A 21,478-nucleotide genomic window follows, 5' to 3' on the forward strand; every position below is an offset into this window, starting at 1 on the left:
GGGCCTGGGGTGGTGCCGAGAAATGGGGCGGACCTTGGGGCGCGCCCGGCGACTCCCCGCCCTAGGAAAACCAGTGGGACTCAGGGAACCGTGGAGGGCTGGGCTCTGGCGGGCGGCCGATCCGCCCACTGCGTCCCCACAGCCTACAAGGCTGGCGGCCCGCGGGCGGCCCGCCTGCAGTCCAGATCTGGTGATGCAGCGCAGCACCCTCGGCACTCCGCTTAGCCTAGGGCGCCCTCGCGCGGCGGTCTGGGAGCACCATGCAGCACCACAAGCCTCGCCCCGCCGCCTCGATTGGTTCCCGAACCAAAGCCCCCGGGGTTGGCCTCCGTGGACTGGCGCCGCCGCCGTGCGGACTGATCCCAGGCCCTGGCTCTAGAGCTGCCGCGTCGGCCCCGCCCCCCCCCCCCCCCAACGCCGGCCACGCCGCGGCCGCGCGTGCGCACAACAGCCGGGGCGGAGCCAGCTGCGGGGTCAACATGGCGGCGCCGCATCCTTGTGCGGACGGCCCGTGCTGCTCCTGGCCGGGTGCAGCGTCTGGCGTGCAGCAGACGCTGGACGAGATGGACTTCGACAGGGGTGAGACTCCCGGCTCTCTCCAGGTCGCTGGACAAGGAGATGGGAGAGAAGCGGGGCCCTGAGGGCCGCAGTGGGCGTGATGGGCGTGTGGGCGGACGGTGGGCTCACAGCCCCCGCATCACTGAGAACCCGCCAGGGACCTGGCACGAGCCCGGCCACTAGAAACTTGGTCTCGGGTCTAGGTTGGGAAGCCGAGAGCCTGGTTTCAGTAACTTTTCCAAGTGGTGGGGCGGGGCCCGGCCCCTCAGCTGGTGCGCCCCGGGGAGGCTCGGGCCCGCGCGGGCGGTTGGGCGTGGGTGTGTGGGGGTGTATAGGGGGAGTGTCAGAAAGCAGAATCTGCAGCCGGGGTACTGCAGCCACCCCGAGGGCATGGAGCTTCAGAGGGGGTGCTGCGCTGCCAAGGGAACTAACGTGCTGACTGATGTGAGCCGTGATGTGGCAGGCCATGTATGCTTTAGATATGGCCGAGCTGGCCCTCCACGCCGGTGGTGATATCTCTTAGCTTTGGGGCCCGGAGAGGTAACTCCTTTACCCCACACTCTAAGGAGATTATATCGCCTATAAGGAAAAGAGTAGAGCTGAAAAACAAGTCCGCTCTTCCTCGGAGGCTGGGTACTGTGTGTCAGTGCAGAGGCAGCTTATGCAGTAATAACATTTTCATCAGCCCTGGGTGGATGCTACGGTTTTGTTTTATTTTTTTTTTTTAAGATTTTAGTTATTTTTATTTGACAGAGAGAGATCACAAGTAGGCAGAGAGGCAGGCAGAGAGAGAGGAGGAAGCAGGCTCCCTGCTGAGCAGAGAGCCCCACGCGAGGCTTGATCCCAGGACCCTGGGATCATGACCCGAGCCGAAGACAGAGGCTTTAACCCACTGAGCCACCCAGGCGCCCCGATGCTACGGTTTTATATGCGTTCTGATCTAACTTACTCTTAAGGGGCTCGTGCGCCAGTTCACCTCCCTCCGCGTCGCCAAGCTCTGGGCTCCTGAAGCAATTCGCTCCTGGGCCTTCCTCCTCCCACTGCTGCCCTCCTCCAAAGTTTTCTGCTTCACACAGAAGCCAGAGTAACCTTTTGAAGATATTAAATCAGATTATTTCATTGTTTTCAGAATAAGTTCAGATTCCCTTCACGGCTCACACAACTGTGTGATGTTCTTGCTGCCTATTCTACTTCTCTGCCCCCACTTTATTTCTCAGTCTTTTCTTTCCCCACTCACTATGCTTCGGCCACACTGGGCTTATTTTGATTTCTGAGATATGCAGGATCTCTCTCACTTAAAGCCATGGTACTTGCTGTCCCAGCTCCTTGGAATGAACTTCCTGCAGCATTAGGCTAGCTAATGCTTTTCCTTCTGGTCTTGGTTTAAATGTCACCTCCTCGGAGAGAGGGACCCTGGACACCGAATTATGGTAGTTCTCAACTTAGGAGATGGGCAACAACACCCCATTCTAGTAGTTCTCAGTTGGCGGGGGGAGGGTGCAGTTCTGACCCTTAAGGGTCTTTGGCAATGACTAGAAACAATTTCAGGTGTTAAAACTGGGAGGGTGCTACAATCATATAGTAGATAGAGGCCAGGGATGCTGATCTGCAGCCTACAATGCACGGGACAGTTCCTTGTAACAAAGAATTAACTGGCCTGGGCTGTCAGTTTTGCATCTGTTGAGAAAGAAACCTTGCCCTGTTCAAAGTAGGGCCCCTTCCTCTCCAGGTTTCTGTATCACCTTGCTTTCATCAAAGCAGTTTTTATAACTGCTACTATTGTTTGCTTACTCATTATTTATTTCCCACACGAGGGAAAGATCCTTATCATGTGGGCTTTTTTTTTTTTCTTCTTCATATCTTGTCTCTGGGTTCATTTTCCCTTTCCCTAAAATATATCCTTTGAAAGTTTTTTCAGTGAGTATGATTCTCCATCTCTCTCTCTCTCTTTCTCTTTCAACTGGTAGCTTACTTAGTCAGATATAAAATTCTAGACTGACAATGTATTTCCCCCCCACTCAGACCTTTGGAAATGTTATTTATCTTCTTTATCTTCTACTGCTGTTAAGAATTTCGCTGGGAGCACTCAGTTGGAAGAGTGAGTGATTCTTGATCTCAGAGTCATTGTGGAGATTACTAAAAAAAAAAACTTAAAAAAATCCTGATAATCTCATTATAATTCTTCAGTGACTGGGGCACCTGGATGGCTCAGTGGGTTAAAGCCTCTGCCTTTGGCTCAGGTCATGATCCCGGTGTCATGGGATTGAGCCCCACATCGGGCTCTCTGCTCTTTGGGGAGCCTGCTTCCTCCTCTCCGCCTGCCTCTGCCTACTTGTGATCTCTGTCTGTCAAATAAATAAATAAAGTTTTTAAAATTTTTAAAAATAATAATTTTTCAGTGACTAATGAGCTTTTCTTTTTGGTAACTCAGATGTTCTCTCAATGCTTGATGTTTGGTCATTTTACCATAGTAGATAGTTTGTTTAATTCTCCTTGGGATTTAATGTGGTTTTCATCTGAGAACCCATGGTTGTCTTCACTTGAGAATAATTCTCAGACGTTATCTCAAGATATTTCCTCTCTCCCATTCTGTCCAATTTCTCTCTTTTCTGTTGTTTGAAACTCTTGTTAGACATATGTTGGTACATTCTGTCTTTGATGTTTCCTTACCTCTCTTTAATATTTTTCTCTTTACCATCTGCATTCTTGGTGATTTCCAAGTCACTCATTCCCTCCCCAGTGGGTCTGCAGTACTGCCCAACCATCTGTTATTGTTTTATTTCAGTGATTCTATTCTTTTAATTTACTGACTTTAAAAGTAATCTCTACACCCAGCCTGGGGCTCAAACTCATGACTCGGAGATCAAGGGTCACATGCTCTGCTGGCTGAGCCAGCCAGGCGCCTCTGCTTTTATTTTAGATCTCCCTGTCCTTTTTTTTCCTCCCTCATGTTCTGTTGATTTGTGGATTGTATTCCTTTTTCTTTGTGAACACATTAAAAATTGTTTTGAAGTCTTTTAGATTGTGCTCTTATGGCTCATTTTGAAGTATGCATTTTTCCATTTGTTGTATTTGCTGACTATCTCATGTGGCGGTGGATTACTTCTTGTTTTGCAGCTTTTAATTTTTGAGCTGGTGGAGTTGCGGGGGGTGTCTTCTCTTGTTAGAGATTATCTGCAACAGAGCCACACCTGTGTTGGCCTGTGGAGGTATCCTCATAGACATTTTTTGTGGTTTTTTTTTTTTAAGATATTTATTTATTTATTAGAGATAGAGAGAGAACGCTCACAAGTAGGCAGAGAGGCAGGCAGAAAGGGAGGAAGGGAAGAAGGGAAGCAGGCTCCCTGCTGAGCAGAGAACCCCGATGCAGGAGCCCAGGATCACGACCTGAGCCTAAGGCAGAGGCTTGAACCCACTGAGCCACCCAGGTGCCCCCATAGGACATTTTTAAAAAATTGCTTCTGTGCATTTCGTATAGCATCCACTTGACCTATTTTTATGACAGAGCCTTAGCTTGTGGGTCTTGCTCCCTAAGGCTGTGAATAGATATAAGTCTCCTTGTACAGTGATGTATGTCAACTCTTTCTCCATAAACCTGGAAAAAATATGCAGTTAATAAAATTTACATGATGGGAAAAATGCAAAAACAAATAAATATAAATATATATCCCACATCTCCAAGTTGAGTAGGTCATGGTATCTGATTTTTTAGGTTTCTTCTGCCTTTGCTGTCTTCTCACACCTATTGAAATGGTGCCTTTCTCATTTCCTTTAAGTTTCTCTTCAGATGTCATCAGAGATGCCATCCCTGACCACTGCTTGTATCCCTTCTCTGTTTTATTTTTCTTCATAGCACTTAGCACCACCTGACTTATTTCATTTTTTTTTTCTTTATCTGTTTCCTTAGTTAGAAAGTAAACTCCAGGGCACCGGGGTGGCTCAGTGTTCACCTCAGGTCATGATCCCAGTGTCCTGGGATCGAGCCCCGCATTCGGCTCTCTGCTCAGCGGGGAGCCTGCTTCCTCCTATCTCTGCTTGCCTCTCTGCCTACTTGTGATCTTTGTTTGTCAAATAAATAAAATCTTTAGAACAAAAAAAGAGAGAGAAAGAAAATAACGTCCAGGGTGCCTGGGTGGCTCAATTGATTAAGCCACTGCCTTTGGCTCAGGTCATAATCCCGGAGTCCGGGGATGGAGTCCGGCATCAGGCTCCCTGCTCCATGGGGAGTCTGCTTCTCCCTCTGACCTTCCCACCTCTCATGCTCTATCTCGCTCTCTCTCTCAAATAAATAAATTAATTTAAAAAAAAAGAAAGTAACCTCCATGAGACCAGAATTTTGGGGGCAGCCCTGGGAATTGGGGACCTTTAATTCTTGGCTGACCCCTAATTCCCAGAACAGTGCCAGATGCATGATAAGTATGCAGTAAATACTTGCTGAGTGAGTAAAGTGCCTGGGCCTGGCAGCTCGCTTTCTGCTGCTATTCAGAACAGGAAAGTAGAAATTTTTCCAGGCCCCGTTCATGCGTGAGGTGGTACTTCTGCCTCCCAGCTTTGTGTACAGAACTTTGTTGTGTCTCTTCCTGGCCATGCACGTGACCTGCAGCCTTTGCTCCAGACCCTGCCTAGTTGTTCAAGCCAAAGCCTCTAAGGTGTGTGTCCATTTACACAGACTTCCAGGATTCTGCAGGTGGACGCCCTGCTCACCACTTTGGCTATGGTTTTCACCTTCTTCTGGCAACTGGCAGTGTCCTTTTTTTGCTTTTGAGTTTGCTTCTATATTCAGACATTTTAAACATTACTTTATTTAATATTTATGTGTTTAAAGTGGGAAGAAGGGATTTATGTCTGCACAACCATACTGTCCTGATTCGACAAAGCTCCTGTCTGTCTTGTTCACAACTGTAGCGCCAGCTGCTCGGACAGTCCTTAGCACAGAGATCTCAGTTAAATTTTTTTAAGATTTTATTTTTTTATTGATGGATGGATGGATGGATGGATGGGAGGGACAGAGGGAGAGAGAGAATCTCAAGCTGAGTGCTGAGCCTGACTCTAGGCTCGATCCCAGGACCCTAAGATTGTGACTTCAACCCAAACCAAGAGTCAGGAGCTCAACTAATTGAGCCACCCAGGTGCCCTTCAGCTAATATTTGTTGAATGAATAAATCCCCATTGTATAATGAGAAAATAGAGGTGATGAGGTAAAGGAAGCACTAAAAGTCTCTAGTCACTTGGCATTATTCAGTACTTCAGTTGTCTTTCCACAGGAATCTGGGCGGCAGCCCTGAATGGAGACCTAGGCCGAGTCAAATATTTCATCCAGAAGGCAACAGACCCTAGCCAGCCTGACTCGGCTGGCTACACTGCTCTGGTGAGTTGGGGAGGGAAACCTGCACTCGGGATACCTGCTCCCCGTGCGGAAGGGGTCATGTTGCCTTTAGTTTGCCCTTTCTTCTCTCCCAGCAGGTTTTCAGTTTTAAGCACTGTGTGAACCTTGTTCTTGGTTTGTTTGTTTCTTCCTTAAGTATTAAGTGCTTTATATCCTTTATTTAATTTCATTTACCTAACAATCCTTTGAGGTAGGAATGATCATTATCCCCATTTTCCTGTTGAAGAAACTGATGCTAGAAATGAAGAAGCTTGGCTAGGTCCCAGGGCTAACGGAGGTAGCCCCTGAGGTCATTGACATCCTTTTGCTCCAGAGCCCATGCTCTCACCTGCCCACCGCCCTTGTCTGCCTGGGCTCTGCCATCTGACCTTGGTCTCTCTTCCCTGCAGCACTATGCCAGCCGCAACGGGCACTATGCCGTATGCCAGTTCCTGCTGGAAAGCGGGGCTAAGTGTAATGCCCAAACCCATGGGGGCGCCACAGCTCTGCACCGGGCCAGCTACTGTGGGCACACCGAAATCGCTCGGCTCCTGCTGTCTCACGGGTCCAACCCTAGGTTGGTGGATGACGATGGCATGACAAGTCTGCATAAGGTATGCTGCCCTCCCCAACTTCACGAACTTGGTTGTTGTCATTATAAACATGATAACATGTTTACTGTAGAGAACATGGGGAAAGCAGAAAAGCACTTGTGATGTCATTGCTTACCAATCATCACCTGAGGGTTAATGTGTAACAGGCCAGCATTTCCCCTGTGCATATAAATTCGAATTACATGTACAGCATCATTTTTTTTCTTTGCTTTCATAATCTGTTATGAATGCTCTTCCATGAAGTTAGTTTTCTGAAGCTCACACCTACTCACGCCTACCCCTGCAGCCCACTTTCCGTATGGTAGCCAGGGTGATCACTTTAACTTTCTTCTGACCAGAAATTCCTACACGTTGTGAGGAGTTTGAGGATACAGAACAGTGCAGCATGAAAACATTTCCCTTCCACCCTGATCCATGGTACCTCAGTCTTCCAAGACACCCTGCTCAAGGCAGGTTATTGCTTATATATTTTGCATATTTTTGGCATATATCTGTAAATGCATTCTTTTGTGAATTTTAAGAAAAAATTTTAAGTAGTTGACTGCATGATGTACCAAAAGAACCTGTGGCAGACACTTTTTGCAGTCCACTGAAAATTTCTGCCCACTCTGTCCTTTTAGAGACCTGGCTCTCAGACAGTGCTCTATAATCACACACTACATTCTACTCCCTCTAGCATCTCACATGGCCAGTTCTCAGCCACTAGAAGACAAGACACACCAGTGAGCTTTTTTCCAGGAGGAGAGCTATTAGGAGCCGGTGTTCCTACTCCACACATTCTCCTTGGTCACCTCAGGCAGGACAGACACCTAAAGGTTGGCAGATCCCTGTCAATCAACTTGGACTCCAGAAACACGTTAGCCCAGAAAGGTTGCTTGCTCAGTGACAGCAGCCTTGAAATGTTACCCCCAGAAAGATAGAGTTCTTATTTTTATTTATTTTGTACTTCTGACTATTGAATAATACATACTATTTTTTTTTTTAAGTATGATGGGAATAGGGTTAACACTTTGGTAGAAACACTAGTAGAGATATTTAAGAAATATAGGAAGACTGGGTGGCTCAGTCGGTTAAGCATCTGCCTCACGCAGGGTCCAGGATGTCAGGGTCCTGGAATTGAGCCCCACGTCAGACTCCCTGCTCAGCAGGAAGCCTGCTTCTCCCTCTGCCTCTGTTGCCCCTGCTTGTGCACTCGCTCGCTCGCTCTCTCTCCCCTATTCCCTCTGACCCCCAAAAAAAAAAATTTTTTTTTTTCCCAACAGGTTTTGTTTTGGTTTTTATATGTCATGATGCCTCTTATGTGAGGCACAGGCACACCTCAGAGATAGGCCGACCACCATAATAAAGCAAGTTGGAGGAGTTTTTTGTTTCCCAGTGCACATAAAAGTTTTATTTATCCTATACTGTAGTCTATTTAGTGTACACTAGCATTATGTTAAAAAAAATCATTGTTGTGTGTACCTTTTTGAAAATACTTTCTTGCTAAAAAATGCTAACCATCATCAGAACTTACAGCAAGTTATAATCTTTTAACTGGTAGAGGGCCTTAGCTTGATGGGGATACCTGCATAGGGTATCAGGGAGGTCAGGGTAGTAGTTGCTGAAGGTTTAAGAAATTGCTGGGGAGGGGCGCCTGGGTGGCTCAGTGGGTTAAGCCGCTGCCTTCGGCTCGGGTCATGATCTCGGGGTCCTGGGATCGAGTCCCGCGTCGGGCTCCTTGCTCAGCAGGGAGCCTGCTTCTCTCTCTCTCTCTGCCTGCCTCTCTGCCTACTTGTGATCTCTCTGTCAAATAAATAAATAAATAAATAAATCTTAAAAAAAAAAAAAAAAAAAGAAATTGCTGGGGCACACTGATTCTTACATTAAGATAGCAATGAACTTCGCCACATTGATTGACTCTTCCTTTCTACTTGAGCACTGAAAGGCCATTGTCGGGTTATTAATTGACTTACTTTCAATGTCGAGTTTCTGGGAATAGGGAGCCACGGGGAAGAAAGACTGGGGAACAGGTGCCAGAGCAGCAGTCAGGACACAAGTTTATAAATGAAGTTTGCTGTCTAATATTGGTGCAGCTCCTGGCATCCCAAAATAATTACAGTAGTAGCATCAGTGACCACAGATGACAGATATAATGATGATGATGAAAAAGTTTGAAATAGTTAAGGAGTTCATGAAAACGTGTCCAGATATGAAGTGAGCAAACGCAGTTGGGAAAATGGCACCTACAGACCTGCCCGGTGTGGGCTCGCCACAAACCTTCAGTGTGTAAAAACACAGTGTCTGCACAATGCATTAAAGCAGAGGGCAATAAAATGGGGTGTGCCTGTGTGGAAAATAGTCCTGACACAGGAGCAGAGTGGGAAGGTGGTGGCTGGGGCGGTCTGGAGGTGCTGTTGAGCTGGCGCATTGTCCCTGAGGTAAGTAGATGAAGCGCAGCAGATGACACTTGTGTCTGTGGGTGACCGTGCTGGGTGGTTTGTTAGGAAGGGCGCCAGCCCGGCTGGATCAGTCAGTAGAGTATGGGGCTTGTGATCTCAGGGTTATAAGTTCAAGCCCACATTGAGTGTGGAAGGCGGGGGGTGGCTATCATTAAACAAAAAGAACAATTACCAAAAAATTTTAAGTAGGTTGATTGATTTGTTAAGAGGTCAGATTTCATCTGAAGTGTTCTTATCACAGTAAGAAGTTGGGTGGGAGGGTATTTCAAGGACCAAATTAATTTTTAGGAAGCCAGATGTGACTATTTCACAGACCGAGGATTTGTAGATATATTACACTTGTGTGCATTCATGGGAAGATCTCAGCGTTTCCCTCCTCCAGTTTCCTTCTTTCTTTCTTTTTTTTTTTTTTTTAAGTTAAGCCATCTCTGTGTCCAGCGTGAGGCTCAAACTCACCCCTCCGAGATCAGGACTTCATGTTCTTCCAACTGAACAGCCACATGTCCCTATCTTCATCCCCTTGTCTTTTATCCTAAGGCCAGTTTCTTGACGCATCACGGTGACACTCCAGAGCCTTACATGTCACACTATCTCTGTCCAGATGCCTCTCCCCTCCTAGTTTTCACCTGGCTTGTTGCTGTCCTTTCTGGATCTCAGCTTCTGTATCACACCCGCAGAGGGCCTCCCTGTTCTCAGGCATGGGTGGCTTCCCCAACAGCACAAAAGCACCCTGCTCTTGACTTCTTAGAGCTTTTCTCTCTCTTGAGATTCTGTATGAGCTCTTTCTTCCGAGAGATAGCGAAGACTTGATCTTGTTCACTGCGGTGGCTCCAGCTCTCAGCACAGGTGCCCAGTGAATATTCACTGAGTGAACAACTAGATGTCATTTTATTTTCTTTTAAGATCCTTGCTAGCTGGGGCGCCTGGGTGGCTCAGTGGGTTAAAGCCTATGCCTTCGGCTCAGGTCATGATCCCAGGGTCCTGGGATCGAGCCCCATGTCGGGCTCTCTGCTCAGCAGGGAGCCTGCTTCCTCCTCTCTCTCTCTGCCTGCCTTTCTGCCTACTTGTGATCTCTGTCAAATAAATAAAATCTTAAAAAAAAAAAGATCTTGCTAGCTGAAGAGGCAGATTGCTGCTTTCTCAATGGTCCACACTGGTGTTGCTGGGATGGTATAAGTCCCCTGGAGGGTGTGTACCAGCAGGACACTGCGCACCTGGTGCTGGCAGGTCTTACAACCCGAGGCCTTCTTGCAGTCTCCAACCCTTTCGTTCAGGGGATGCAGATGTGGGAGGAGTTACGAATTCTTTCTTTTTTAAAAAAATAAGCTACTTTGGAACGTTGGTACCTTTTATTGTACAAAATTCTTTGGACTGCATCTTGCGTCTCCCCAGAATACACCCCAGAACTGCTCACAACATACCACTGCCTGAATTGAGGCGACAAAACTGGGAACCTTATGTCTGTACTCATTAAGAGGCCTGGCTAAATATCTGGATTCAAATTTGAGGTGGTATTTGCTACTAATACTAATTTTGACACCTCTTAGAAACTCCCGTGGTGCATCAGTCTGACTGTTGAGAGGGAATAGAGTGGTGTAACACAGTTGTTAAGAGTCGAGACGTGGCAGTCAGACAGACCTGGTTTAGGATCCCCAGGCTGCCACACAAACTCTGTGACATTGGCCAAGTCACTTACCGTGTATGAACTTCAGTTTCTTCATCTGTAAAATGGGAATGATGGTAGTTCCTACCTCTCATGGTTATTATGGAAGTTATATAAGCTAATCTGTGTAAATCACCTTAATCTTTTCTGGAGAAGGTAGGTTAAAAATTGACATCCAAGTTGGGATAGTGTATTTCAAAGGAAGAGGAGAAAGCCAAGTACCTGAACCCATTTTTCTGTGCTCATCTGCACACTCCTGGAGAGCAGAGGCTGTGTCTGGTATATCTTGTGCCTACAGTACCCAGCTAATAGAGGACTGAACATTTATAAAAGATATTTAGAGATCCAAGTTTCTATATTTGTTTTTGTTTGTTTAAAGATTTTATTTTCAAGTTATCTCTGCACCCAGCATGGGGCTCAAACTCACAATCCCAAGACCAAGAGTCACATGCTCCATCAACTGAGCTGGCCAGACGCCTGTCTATATTTATTTTTAATGTGCAAACCTGGACAGAGAAGAATGGCTGCGGAGCAGAGAACACAAGAAAGAAAAACTCAAGCTAACTGCCAGGAAAAGCACTAGATAATTCCACCAATCTTTATGCAAGTTGTTGGACTTTGGTAGGAATTAGGGGAAATCTATTTATTTTTTATTTTTTTAATATTTTATTTATTTAGTATTTTATTATTTTGAGAGAGAGAACACAAGCAGGGGGAGAGGCGGAGGGAGAAGGAGACTCCCCATCAAGCCAGGACCCGGAGATCATGACCCGAGCTGAAGGCAGACACTCAGCCATCTGAGCCACCCAGGTGCCCCGGAATTAGGGGAAATCTACTTAGATAGCCAGTGTCTTCCATTTCCACAAGACCTGTTTTAGGACCAAGAGATTCCCCGAAGTGGAGCAAGAAAGGGCAGGGCCCAGTGGGATTATGGCTTTTGAATCTGGCATCTTTCTCCACAGGCTGCTGAGAAGGGTCATATGGACATTTGCTCCCTGCTCTTGGAACACAGCCCAACCCTGAAGGCTGTCCGGGATCGGAAGGCGCGCCTAGCATGTGACCTGCTGCCCTGCGACAGTGACCTGTGGGACCTGCTGGCCACCTGAACCGCCACCTTTCTGTCTTGGGCTGCCATTCAAGAGGACCCAGACTAGCACTCCTACCCCCTGTCTTGGTGTGCATCCGTGCCGCAGGGTGGGACGTTGAGGCCCGAAGAGCCCCATTCTGGCCGCTGTGGGAGCGAGGGAGTAGTTGTGGGGCTGCAGGTGCTTAAGCCTGGACAGATGATCATACTCTAAATTAGCTCATGTGGAAACATCTATCTGTTTGGAAAAATAAAACTGTATCCTTACCTCATCCCATGCACAAAAATAAACTTCAAGTAGATTAAAGACCTAAATATAAAAACAGAACTATCTAAGTATTAGAAGAAACTGGGGGACATCCGACAAAAGCTGCTTTCTAGCTGAGTGCCCTTGGGAAAGGTCACTTTGCCCATCTGCCCCTGGTTCCTCATCTGTGGTGAGGATGGTTGTAACAGGGACTGCCCCAGAGGCCTTGTGGAGGTTAGATGAGCAAGTAGATAGAGGGCCCCAGACTATGTCAGAGCACCCAATTCTACTTTCTTCGATTTTAACAACCTGATAGAATGAGTGCTTTTGCTTTGTTGTGCGTTGCTAGTGGCCACCTACCTTCTCTGAACTTTCTGTCCATACATGTGGCCTGTTTAAAGATTTTCTTCTTTTTATTGATTCATAGGGATTATATATTCTGGATATTAATATTTATATATGTGTATATGAATATATTTTTGTGTGTGTGTGTTTATATATATGTTTTTCTTTCTTACCATCACTTTGTTGGTGTCTCTTCATGGAAATTGGTACACCCACCATAGACAGGAGTTTGGCAATTTCTCTTAAAATTTAGGTGAGTAGGGCCAATAATTTGATTTCTCTGTAGCTACCTAGAGAAATGTCCACATGTACAAAGATAGTTATTTACAGAGACATCTACGGAGTTGTGCATTAGAGCATGTGCTGTAATGTAAGGAAGAAAGGAGGTAAGCTAAGTGCTCCCAGCTAGGGAAATGATTAAATTCTGGTACAGGAGTCATTGGAGTACTGTGTAGACTAACACGGAAAGGGTCCTGAGTTGCAGTCACAGTATGATGCCTCTTAAAACAGGTCTATGGAAACCTGCATGTACATGCACACGATTACAGGGAACAAGTCAGGAAGGTGTGTTACGCCGGTACCTGTGGTGGCCCTGGGTCTGCTGTGGTGAGAGGGGTTTGTCAGGAGCCTCTTGAGCTTTATTTGTTACATTTGGGTTTTTTACAAGGAGTGATTTTTTTGTTAAGAATTAATACCAGTCAATTTCCTGTGGAAGAAACTAGTTTTCTGGTAAGAATTTCAGATGAACCCTGTTGGTACAAAATGCCCTTGGCCTTGAATGTTGAAGAAGAGGAGTTGTAGTTGGTAGACTGGGGAGTCCAGAGCGGTCTTTTTTTTCTTATTTACCCTCACTCTAGTCTAGGTAACTTTCCCTCTTCATGACCACATAACCAATGGTAAGAAAGCATCTTTGACCAAAAACCCCTAACACATAAGGACTGAATTTCTTTTAAAAGCTCTGGATTCCCTAAGTCTCAAAACTTGGATGTATTTACTGAGAAGCCAGCTGTGGGTGGAACCATTCCCAGCCCTTCAGGGCCTGGGCTGGCCTTGACCTGTAGTTCTCTCCCTCCCTCTCCTTCTGGTCATCCCTGGTCATGCAGCTCCAGGTCTGGAGTCTTACTATCAGGTTTCCTTTCAAAGGTCAGGACAGAATTCAGGGCATAGCTGGGTGAAGGGCATGCTGGGCATCTTAAATGAGGAAGTTGGGTGGCTTGCGACAGCTTGTTTTGTGACTAGATTAACATTCCGTACTTGGACCCAGAGCCAATCTCAGTCCAGCTTCTCTGTGGGATGGCATGTTCCCTGCCCTGGAGAGCACCGGGAAGGAGACCTGCATGTGTGGGGCATGGAAGGCTTTTCAAGGGGCGGGAGGTACTGATGACAGGCTGGACTTGGCGCCTGGCCAGGGTGTAGTTTAATACACTGGCTCTCGGAGTGGTGCAGGAGAAGCGAGGGGCGCCAGGGGACGGAATTCGGCAGGAGTATGGAGGGCAGCCTTGAAGCTGTCTGGGAGCGGGGAAGCTGCTTGAAGCCTGATTTCCTCCGGTAGGTGCCATGCAGATTCCTCACGCAGAGGTCAGCCTCTTGGCCTTTCCTTCCCAAGGTCTTTCAGAGTCTCAGGCGCTGAGACCTGTGGCAACATGGACGCTCACACTCGACATTTTTCTAGTGGCCCAGGCACCCCCCGGTTACATTTGTTGGTCGAACTGATGAGCAGGTGTAGAGGATAGCACAGGTGCAGGAGAGTGGGTGTCCGAGGGTGCACCTGACTCAGCCCAGGGCGGCTCCTGCCTTCAGCGGGCTGCAGGCCCACACTGGTATTTTGGTCTGTGTTACAGAACCACTGAGCTATCTGGCCCAGACACGAGCCCCTAGTTGGCCCTGCCCCCAGGAGACTGCTCTCTATAAAAGGGCTGAGCAGCTCAGCACCTCTCACTGGGGGCGTGAAGAACAGGGGGGACCATGGATATCATCAGCATCCAGCAGTTGGTAAGGACATGCAGCAGGCGGTGGGAGGCAGGTCATGGTCTAGACATCCCCAGGCCAGCCCAGCAGAATGAGGAGGTCCTGTGGGAGGCAGGCAGGTGGCTGCGTCCTGGGGTCAGAGCATAGGGTCAAGAGCGGAAACATGCAGTTGTTTTTTGCTGTGTCTGTCCGGTTCTGCGAGGCAGTGAGAGATGGAAGCAACGGGAAGATACCAGGTGATGGTTGTGGACATGACGACCCTCGAGTTGACTCTTGCCCTGGATTGGGCGGTGGGGAGGAGGGGGATGGAACAGGAAATCACAGGCTACTTCAGAAGACAGGAGCGTGGCCGCAGAGTGGGTTTAGCTCTGCTGCTGTGATAGCTGTTGCTCTGGAAATGGTCCAGAGGGTCTGGCTACTTTGGTCGGGGAGGAAGAAGGGTGCTCTTGAGTTCCCCGGGAGTGAGAGAAACGGTCACATTGGTGACACTTTGGGGTGTCTGTTTTGGTGACGTGGGGCCCAGGAGTCACACTGGCCTGCAAGCCCCACCATGGTGGGCCAGGGTCTCAGCTAACCCTGCCTGGTACAGCTGCTCCTGAGAGGCAGGTTGCCAGCATGTACTATAGAAAAGAACGTAGTTTGTTTTCCGTGGCTGGAAGCCCTAGGGTCTGCTATCCTATCATTTCTAGCCTTTTCCCTCTCCTCTAGCGTGCTTGTTCCTCAGTGCTCCCCAGCTCCTGAACCCCTGGTAGGGGCAGGAAGGAAGAACAGGTTCTGCCCCGGTTTCCTCCTCCCAGCCCTTTGAGCAAGGTGCTAGTTTTACCCCATTGACCTGACGAAGAGACAGAGATTTGAACCCAGGAATTCAGCATTTTACCCAGGAGGCATCTCTGTCCCGCTGAGCTCAGGGTCAGGTGGCAGTATGGCATGATCTGGTAGGAATGTAAGGACAACAGCCCAGGAGGGAGGCTGAGGTGTCACCTATACTGAGCGTACCTGGACACAAGCCCAGCAGTATAAATAGATGTGGTGTCATGCCCCCGACCCTGTGTCCTGCTGACAGGACAAGGTAGGCGGTAGTTATCCTCCTGGGCCCTGGGCAGCACTACAGTGGGTGAGAGCCAAGAGCCACAGGCATCAGGGGGCATGCCAGCAGAGCGCCAGGAAGCTTTGCAAAGGCTCAGGCCACTCTGACATCCACAACACTAATCTCTGGGTCAGCTCTTGTCAGGACCCCTGTACTGCACAGCTATGTTTTAAAGCTTCCTCATTTTTCTGAGTCTTTATCCTTATCCTGCTCCTACAGGTATGTGGAGACAGGGTTGGAAGTAAAGTGTTGGGATGTGGACATGGAGTTCCTGATCCTGGAGGCGGGCCTGGGGCCTGGAGGCCCAGAGCCCAAGAGGCCGTGGCCCGGGAGCAGTGGAAACTGGACGAAGAGAAGAAGAAGAAAGTGAGCAGTGGTGGGGATGGGAGGCGGTGGATGCCGACCCTGGGCAGACAGGCTCTGAGCAGTGAGGACCTCAGGTGGCTGGGTCCTCTTGTAGGTGGGAGAGACAAGGGCCGGACCCACCAGGAGCCTGCCCCCAAGGCTTTGGTGCCCCCGTGGCTGACCGCTGGCCTGCTCTTATGCCCCAGCTTGAGAGATTTAACAGCTCCAGACTCAATCTGGAGACTCTGACTGACTTGGAAAACTTGGTTCAAAGACGAAGAGAAAAGCGACTGAAACGCAGAGTCCCCCCCAGGGCACCTGAGTCCATGGTTAAGGTGAGTGACAAGTCAGGGCCACATGGAGGGGTCAACACCTGGGGCTTGAGTTTGTGAGGAAATCTGCTTTGTGTCCCCACGGGAGGGCTTGGGGAAGAGTGGATGCTGTCAGGGCCTGCTCAGCTGGAGGCTCTGTTCTGGAGGCCCCACAGCCCTTGTGACTGCTTGCTGGGGACCACACACACACAGTGGCTTAGACAACAGAAATTTATTCTCCCAGTTCTGGAGACTGGAACTCTGAGATCAAAGTGATGGCAGGGTCAGTTCCTTCTGAGGACTCTGGGGGAGAATCTGTCCCCACCAGTCTTCTAGCTTTAGGTGCTTGGTGGCGGGCTTCAGTGTTCTTCAGCTTGTGGGTGCATTGCCCCGATCTCTATTTGAGCTCATATGGCACTGTCACTGTGCATGCTGTGTCCACTTGTCTGCTTTCATTAAGGACACCAGTCATACTGGATTAGGGTTCCCTTTACTCCAGTGTGACTTCATTTTAATTACAGCCATGATGACCTTATTTCCAAATAAGCCCACATTCTGAGGTCCTGGGGTTGGGACTTCAACAAACTGGGGGCGGGGGAGGTGGGGTGGAGAACGGCAACCCATGATGGGGATAATAGATGCCGCGCCAGCCCGAATCGGCCGGGGGGTGGGGGGTGGTTAAGAATTATGGTTTGTGGGACGCCTGGGTGGCTCAGTTGGTTAAGCGGCTGCCTTCGGCTCAGGTCATGATCCCAGCATCCTGGGATCGAGTCCCACATCGGGCTCCTTGCTCCGCAGGGAGCCTGCTTCTCCCTCTGACTCTTCCTTCCACTCTGTCTGCCTGTGCTCGCTCTCATTCACTCTCTCTCTGACAAATAAATAAATAAAATCTTTAAAAAAAAAAAAAAAAAAAGAATTATGGTTTGTACCAGCCGCAGACCAAATGTAGTCCTCGGCTGGCTCTCAGGAGCTGCTTGGCTCGAGTGGTGAGGTGACGGTGCCCCAGAGCCTGCGGTTTGAGAAAGGGATTTGGTCTTGTCCTCGAACGTACCCAGCCGCAGCCGCAGGCCCAGCCGGAGTCTGTGGACCTGGAGATGTTCCTGAAGGCAGCTGCAGAGAACCAGGAGGCCTTGATTGACAAGTACCTGACAGATGGAGGGGACCCCAATGCCCATGACAAGGTAGTAAGTGGGGGGGAACTCGGACTGCAGTGTCTGAGCTGCAGGGGTGCCACCGTTTGCATGTTCATCTCGGCCGGGGAAACAGCTGGGCTTTCCTATTCTGCAGCCCTAACCTGCGGTGCCTCCTGAGTTGGGAATGGTGGGGCCCTGGGTGCGAGCAGGGAGGGGGCAGATGCGTGTTCGGGGAACATAGTGCTGGGAATAGGACCCAGGAAGGGTCTGCAGGGGGCAGCCGTGCTCTCTTGCCCATCTCCCCCCACAGCTGCACCGCACAGCCTTGCACTGGGCCTGTCTGAAGGGTCACGGCCAGCTGGTGAACAAGCTGCTGGAGGCAGGTGCCGCTGTGGACGCTCGAGACTTGGTGAGAAGCAGGGAGGGCCCATCCTTACAGCAGGGGCCCTGTCCTTCACCCTAGCACGCCCGTGCATGGATACTTTGATCTTGTAGCTGGACAGGACACCCGTGTTCTGGGCCTGCCGTGGAGGACACCTGGATGTCCTCAAACAGCTGCTTAACCAGGGAGCCCAGGTCAACGCCCGGGACAAGGTGAGGGGTATGCGGCTGGGGGTTGGCCTCATCCTGGGAAAGAGAGCGCGTGGTCCCTCCACCCCAGGGGTGACACGGATTCTCACCCCCCAGATTTGGAGCACCCCCCTGCACGTGGCCGTGCGCACGCGACACTGTGACTGCCTGGAGCATCTCATTGCGTGTGGCGCCCACATCGATGCCCAGGACAAGGCAGGCACTTGCTGTTTGGTTTGGGTCTGCTCCACCAGGGGGCCTGAGCTCCGGGGTGCTCCCGTGGACTGTACTGTGCAGGGGTGAGGGTGGGGGTGTCAGGAGGATGACCCCGCCCTTTTCTGGCAGGAAGGGGACACAGGTCTGCACGAGGCAGTGCGGCTCGGCCACTACAAGGCCATGAAGGTGCTGCTGCTCTATGGAGCCCAGCTGGGTGTGCGGAACGCGGTAGGAGCCTGAACCCGGCCCCTTGGTCTGCAGAGGGTGGGGCCTCTGAAGAAAGGGCTGACTGACCCAGGGTCCTTGTTCCCAGGCTTCAGTGACCCCAGCGGAGCTGGCACGAGACTGGCAGCGGGGCATCCGGGAAGCACTGCAGGCCCATGCGGGCCACCCTCGCACTCGGTCATAGCCAAGTGCAGCCTCCAGGGTCACTTCTCAGCCACCATTCCACCTCACCCTCCCCTCCCCTCCCCATGCCCTCACTGTGATCCACACCCCTCTGGGGTCGTCCCCTCAGCCCTCAGGCCAGCAGTGCCCAGCAGGGGACAAGGCTGGCCTCCCTGGTTCTCCACCAGGCTGCACACAAAACGGCTGAGGCAGGGGACCCCAGAGAAGCAGGACACAGCGCAGGTCCAGTTGAGGAACAGTGCAGGAGAGTGGCAGTCCAGGTTGGAGCAAAACTGGAGTCCTGAGCCTTGAGCTGCCCAGGGTCAGGCACTCGGTGTCCTCCGATCCTCTCTCCACAAGAGCTGGTTTCCCACCCAGTGGGGCTTCAGGACACAGCTGCCATCCAGGCCACACCGCTATGGCATGCTTCCACAGCTGACCAAGGCCCTCCTGGCAGGGGTTTCTCAGGGACTCCATTCCTGTCAGCAGCAACCCTGACAGCAGGTGGAGTGGCTCTAGCCTGCTCTGGCTGTAGGGCTTCTGGAGTTGGGTCTGGCCATCAGGAGCAGGTGCCCAACAGGGTTAGGCCCCCCTGCAGGCCCCATCTGCTACCAGCCCGGTTGCCTCAGAAGCCCTACAGCTGAGCAGCTAGAGCTCATGTTTGTTTTAGGGAAACCTCGTGCCTATGGTCTGAAGGCCTTGGTCAGCCTGCCTGCTGCCCTCTAGTTGGCCCGCTGACAGCGCTCCTTGTAGAGGTGAAATGCCTGGGAGCTGGGGATTGCTTGTGGCCCACCCAACTCTTGGGGTGGCGGCCCGTAACCCTACTTTGCCTTGGGCATCACCTAGCACTAGAACTTGAGCTCTGGCCTGGACAGCAGTGACACCTGCTTAGCTTCCCCCCACCGCTGGGACAGGACACTGAGGCGCTAGTGGCTCAGCCCTAGAGGGGAAGCAGAGGAGAGCAAGGGGCACACCTGCTTCCCCCCCTCTGCTGAGTGATGGCAGATTTAGGACCCAGACTCACCCCAGTTCTCCTCAAGGTTCTTTCCTTACTGCCTTTTCTGTTTCACTCACACTGGTGTAGACCCATACCGCTGGCAGGGCTGGGTCCCGAAGTGGCAGAAAGTGAATCTTAAGGAACTCTGCCCTAAATGGAGAACCGCAGGCTGAGGGACCGGCTTTAGATGCAAGGTCAGCCTCCTTCCCATATGTAAAGTACCCATATGGACATCCATTTTGCAGCAGTTCCTTCCAGTCTAACACTGGCGGCCTTCTTGGGCCAAGCACAAGGCTATTCTGACTATGTGAAAAAGCGACTACAGCTCCGACCCTGCACAGAACTGTGGTGACAGTTCCCCCGGGTGCTGGAGCCATAAGAGAAACAGGTTCAAGTTCCTAGAGAAGACATCGCCCCATCTAGAAGATGGGAACCCTTACATGACAGACAAAAACACCTTTTTATACACTTCAGTATTTTTTGTTCATTAAACTGTTGACTATCCATCACAGCCTAGTTGTCTGTTTGGGGGAGGGGATGGGGGCAGCAGGTCATTAGGCCCAGGGCCTGGTCTTCCCCAGAAGCAAAGCTCAACCTGTGAACCACACTGGCCTGACAGCAAGATAGGCCCGCAAATGCCTAGTGGGGAGTGCAGGCACTTGGCTCTGTGCTCAAGACATCTCTCCACTCAGTGATGGGCTAGTTCAAAGAGCAGCGGTTCTCAGCCTTGGCTGCTCCTCACAATCACAAGGGAAGGTGTTTAAAGCCCTAATGTGCAAGCTAATTCAGTCAGTCTCTAGGGGTGGGACCCAGGTATAATTATCATGCAGAGGACATACTTAGGAAATCCTTGGGAATGTAAAAAAACACCTAGAATAATGGAATTTGGCAAGATCTCAGGATAGAAGAGAAACCTACAAAGACCTATTTCTATGTATTAGCAATGACTACATGAACACAAAAGAGCACAATACACTTAAAGTGGCCTTTAAAAACACTTAAGGACTTGTATGTTGAAAACTACAACACACTGATAAATGAAGTCAATGAAGACTTAAATAAATGAGACCTTGTTTGTGGATTGGAAGATGAGATCTAGTAAAGCGGTCTATTCTTTGTCAAATTGATGCACAGGTTTAATGCAGCTCCAACCAAATAACCCAGCAAGATTGTTTTGTAAATTTAGTTAGTAAGATGGTTTAAAAACTCATAGCTACGGGGTGCCTGGGTAGCTCAGCTGGTTAAGCATCCAACTCTTGAATTTGGCTCAGGTCATGATCTCAAGGGTCCTGGGATCAAGCCCCACATCAGGCTCTCTGCTCAGTGGGGAGCCTGCTTCTGCCTTTCCCTCTCCCTCTGCCCCGCCCTGTGCTTTCTCACTCTAACTCAAATAAATAAAATTAAAAAAAATAAAAACTCATAGCTAAAACAATTTTGAAAAATAAAGTGGTAGGAGCCAGTCTACCCAATTTCAAGACTTACTATAAGAGCTCCAGCAATTGGGGCACCTGGATGGCTCGGTGGGTTAAATGTCTGCCTTTGGATCAGGTCCTGATCCTGGAGTCTGGGGACTGAGCCCCACACTGGGCTCCCTGCTCAGTGGGCAGTCTGCTTCTCCCTCTCCCTCTCTGCTCCTTCCCCTGCTCAGTCACTCTCTCAAATTTTTTTTAAAAGATTATTTATTCGAGAGAGGAAGGGCAGGGGAAGGGCAGAAGAAGAGGGAGAAGCAGGCTCCTTGCTGAGCAGGGAGCCCGATGCAGGGCTCTACCCCAGGACCCTGAGATCAAGACCCAAGCTGAAGGCAAATGCCCAACCAACTGAGCCATCCAGGTGGCCTCAAATAAGTAAAATCTTAAAAAAAAAAAAAAAGAAAGAAAGAAAGCTACAGTAATCAAGACAACGTGATATTGATGGACAGACACAGATCAATGGAACAAAACAGACAACCCAGAAACGGACACAAATATGCCAACTGATTTTTGACAAAGGTGTCAAATTCAATAGTGGAAAGCCTTTGCAACAAATGGTGCTGGAGCAACCAGATGTCCATAGGCTTAGAAAAAAAAAAAAAGACAAAAAACCTTGACCTAAATCTTATACAAAAATTAAAAAACCCTCAAAAATTAGCACAAAGAGGGACACCTGGGTGG

The 21,478-nt window shown here is 49.7% G+C and overlaps 2 protein-coding genes across 2 annotated transcripts; both read left to right on the forward strand.

Moving 5' to 3' along the window:
* Positions 1–441: 441 nt before the first annotated feature.
* ANKRD39 (ankyrin repeat domain 39) lies at positions 442–12,465 on the forward strand. Its single transcript, XM_059407823.1, has 4 exons — positions 442–579; positions 5,823–5,926; positions 6,334–6,537; positions 11,601–12,465. Exons 1-4 carry the CDS (start codon positions 480–482, stop codon positions 11,742–11,744), a joined length of 552 nt encoding a protein of 183 aa, XP_059263806.1. The 5' UTR covers positions 442–479; the 3' UTR covers positions 11,745–12,465.
* Positions 12,466–14,279: 1,814 nt separating this feature from the next.
* Positions 14,280–19,832, forward strand: ANKRD23 (ankyrin repeat domain 23). The gene is made up of 9 exons (XM_059407650.1): positions 14,280–14,306; positions 15,589–15,735; positions 15,921–16,049; positions 17,081–17,206; positions 17,469–17,567; positions 17,654–17,752; positions 17,846–17,944; positions 18,074–18,172; positions 18,258–19,832. Exons 1-9 carry the CDS (start codon positions 14,280–14,282, stop codon positions 18,351–18,353), a joined length of 921 nt encoding a protein of 306 aa, XP_059263633.1. The 3' UTR covers positions 18,354–19,832.
* The last annotated feature ends 1,646 nt before the right edge of the window (positions 19,833–21,478 follow it).

The sequence above is a fragment of the Mustela nigripes genome, chromosome 7 (assembly GCF_022355385.1).
Source record: "Mustela nigripes isolate SB6536 chromosome 7, MUSNIG.SB6536, whole genome shotgun sequence".
NCBI classification, from domain to species: Eukaryota; Metazoa; Chordata; class Mammalia; order Carnivora; family Mustelidae; genus Mustela; species Mustela nigripes.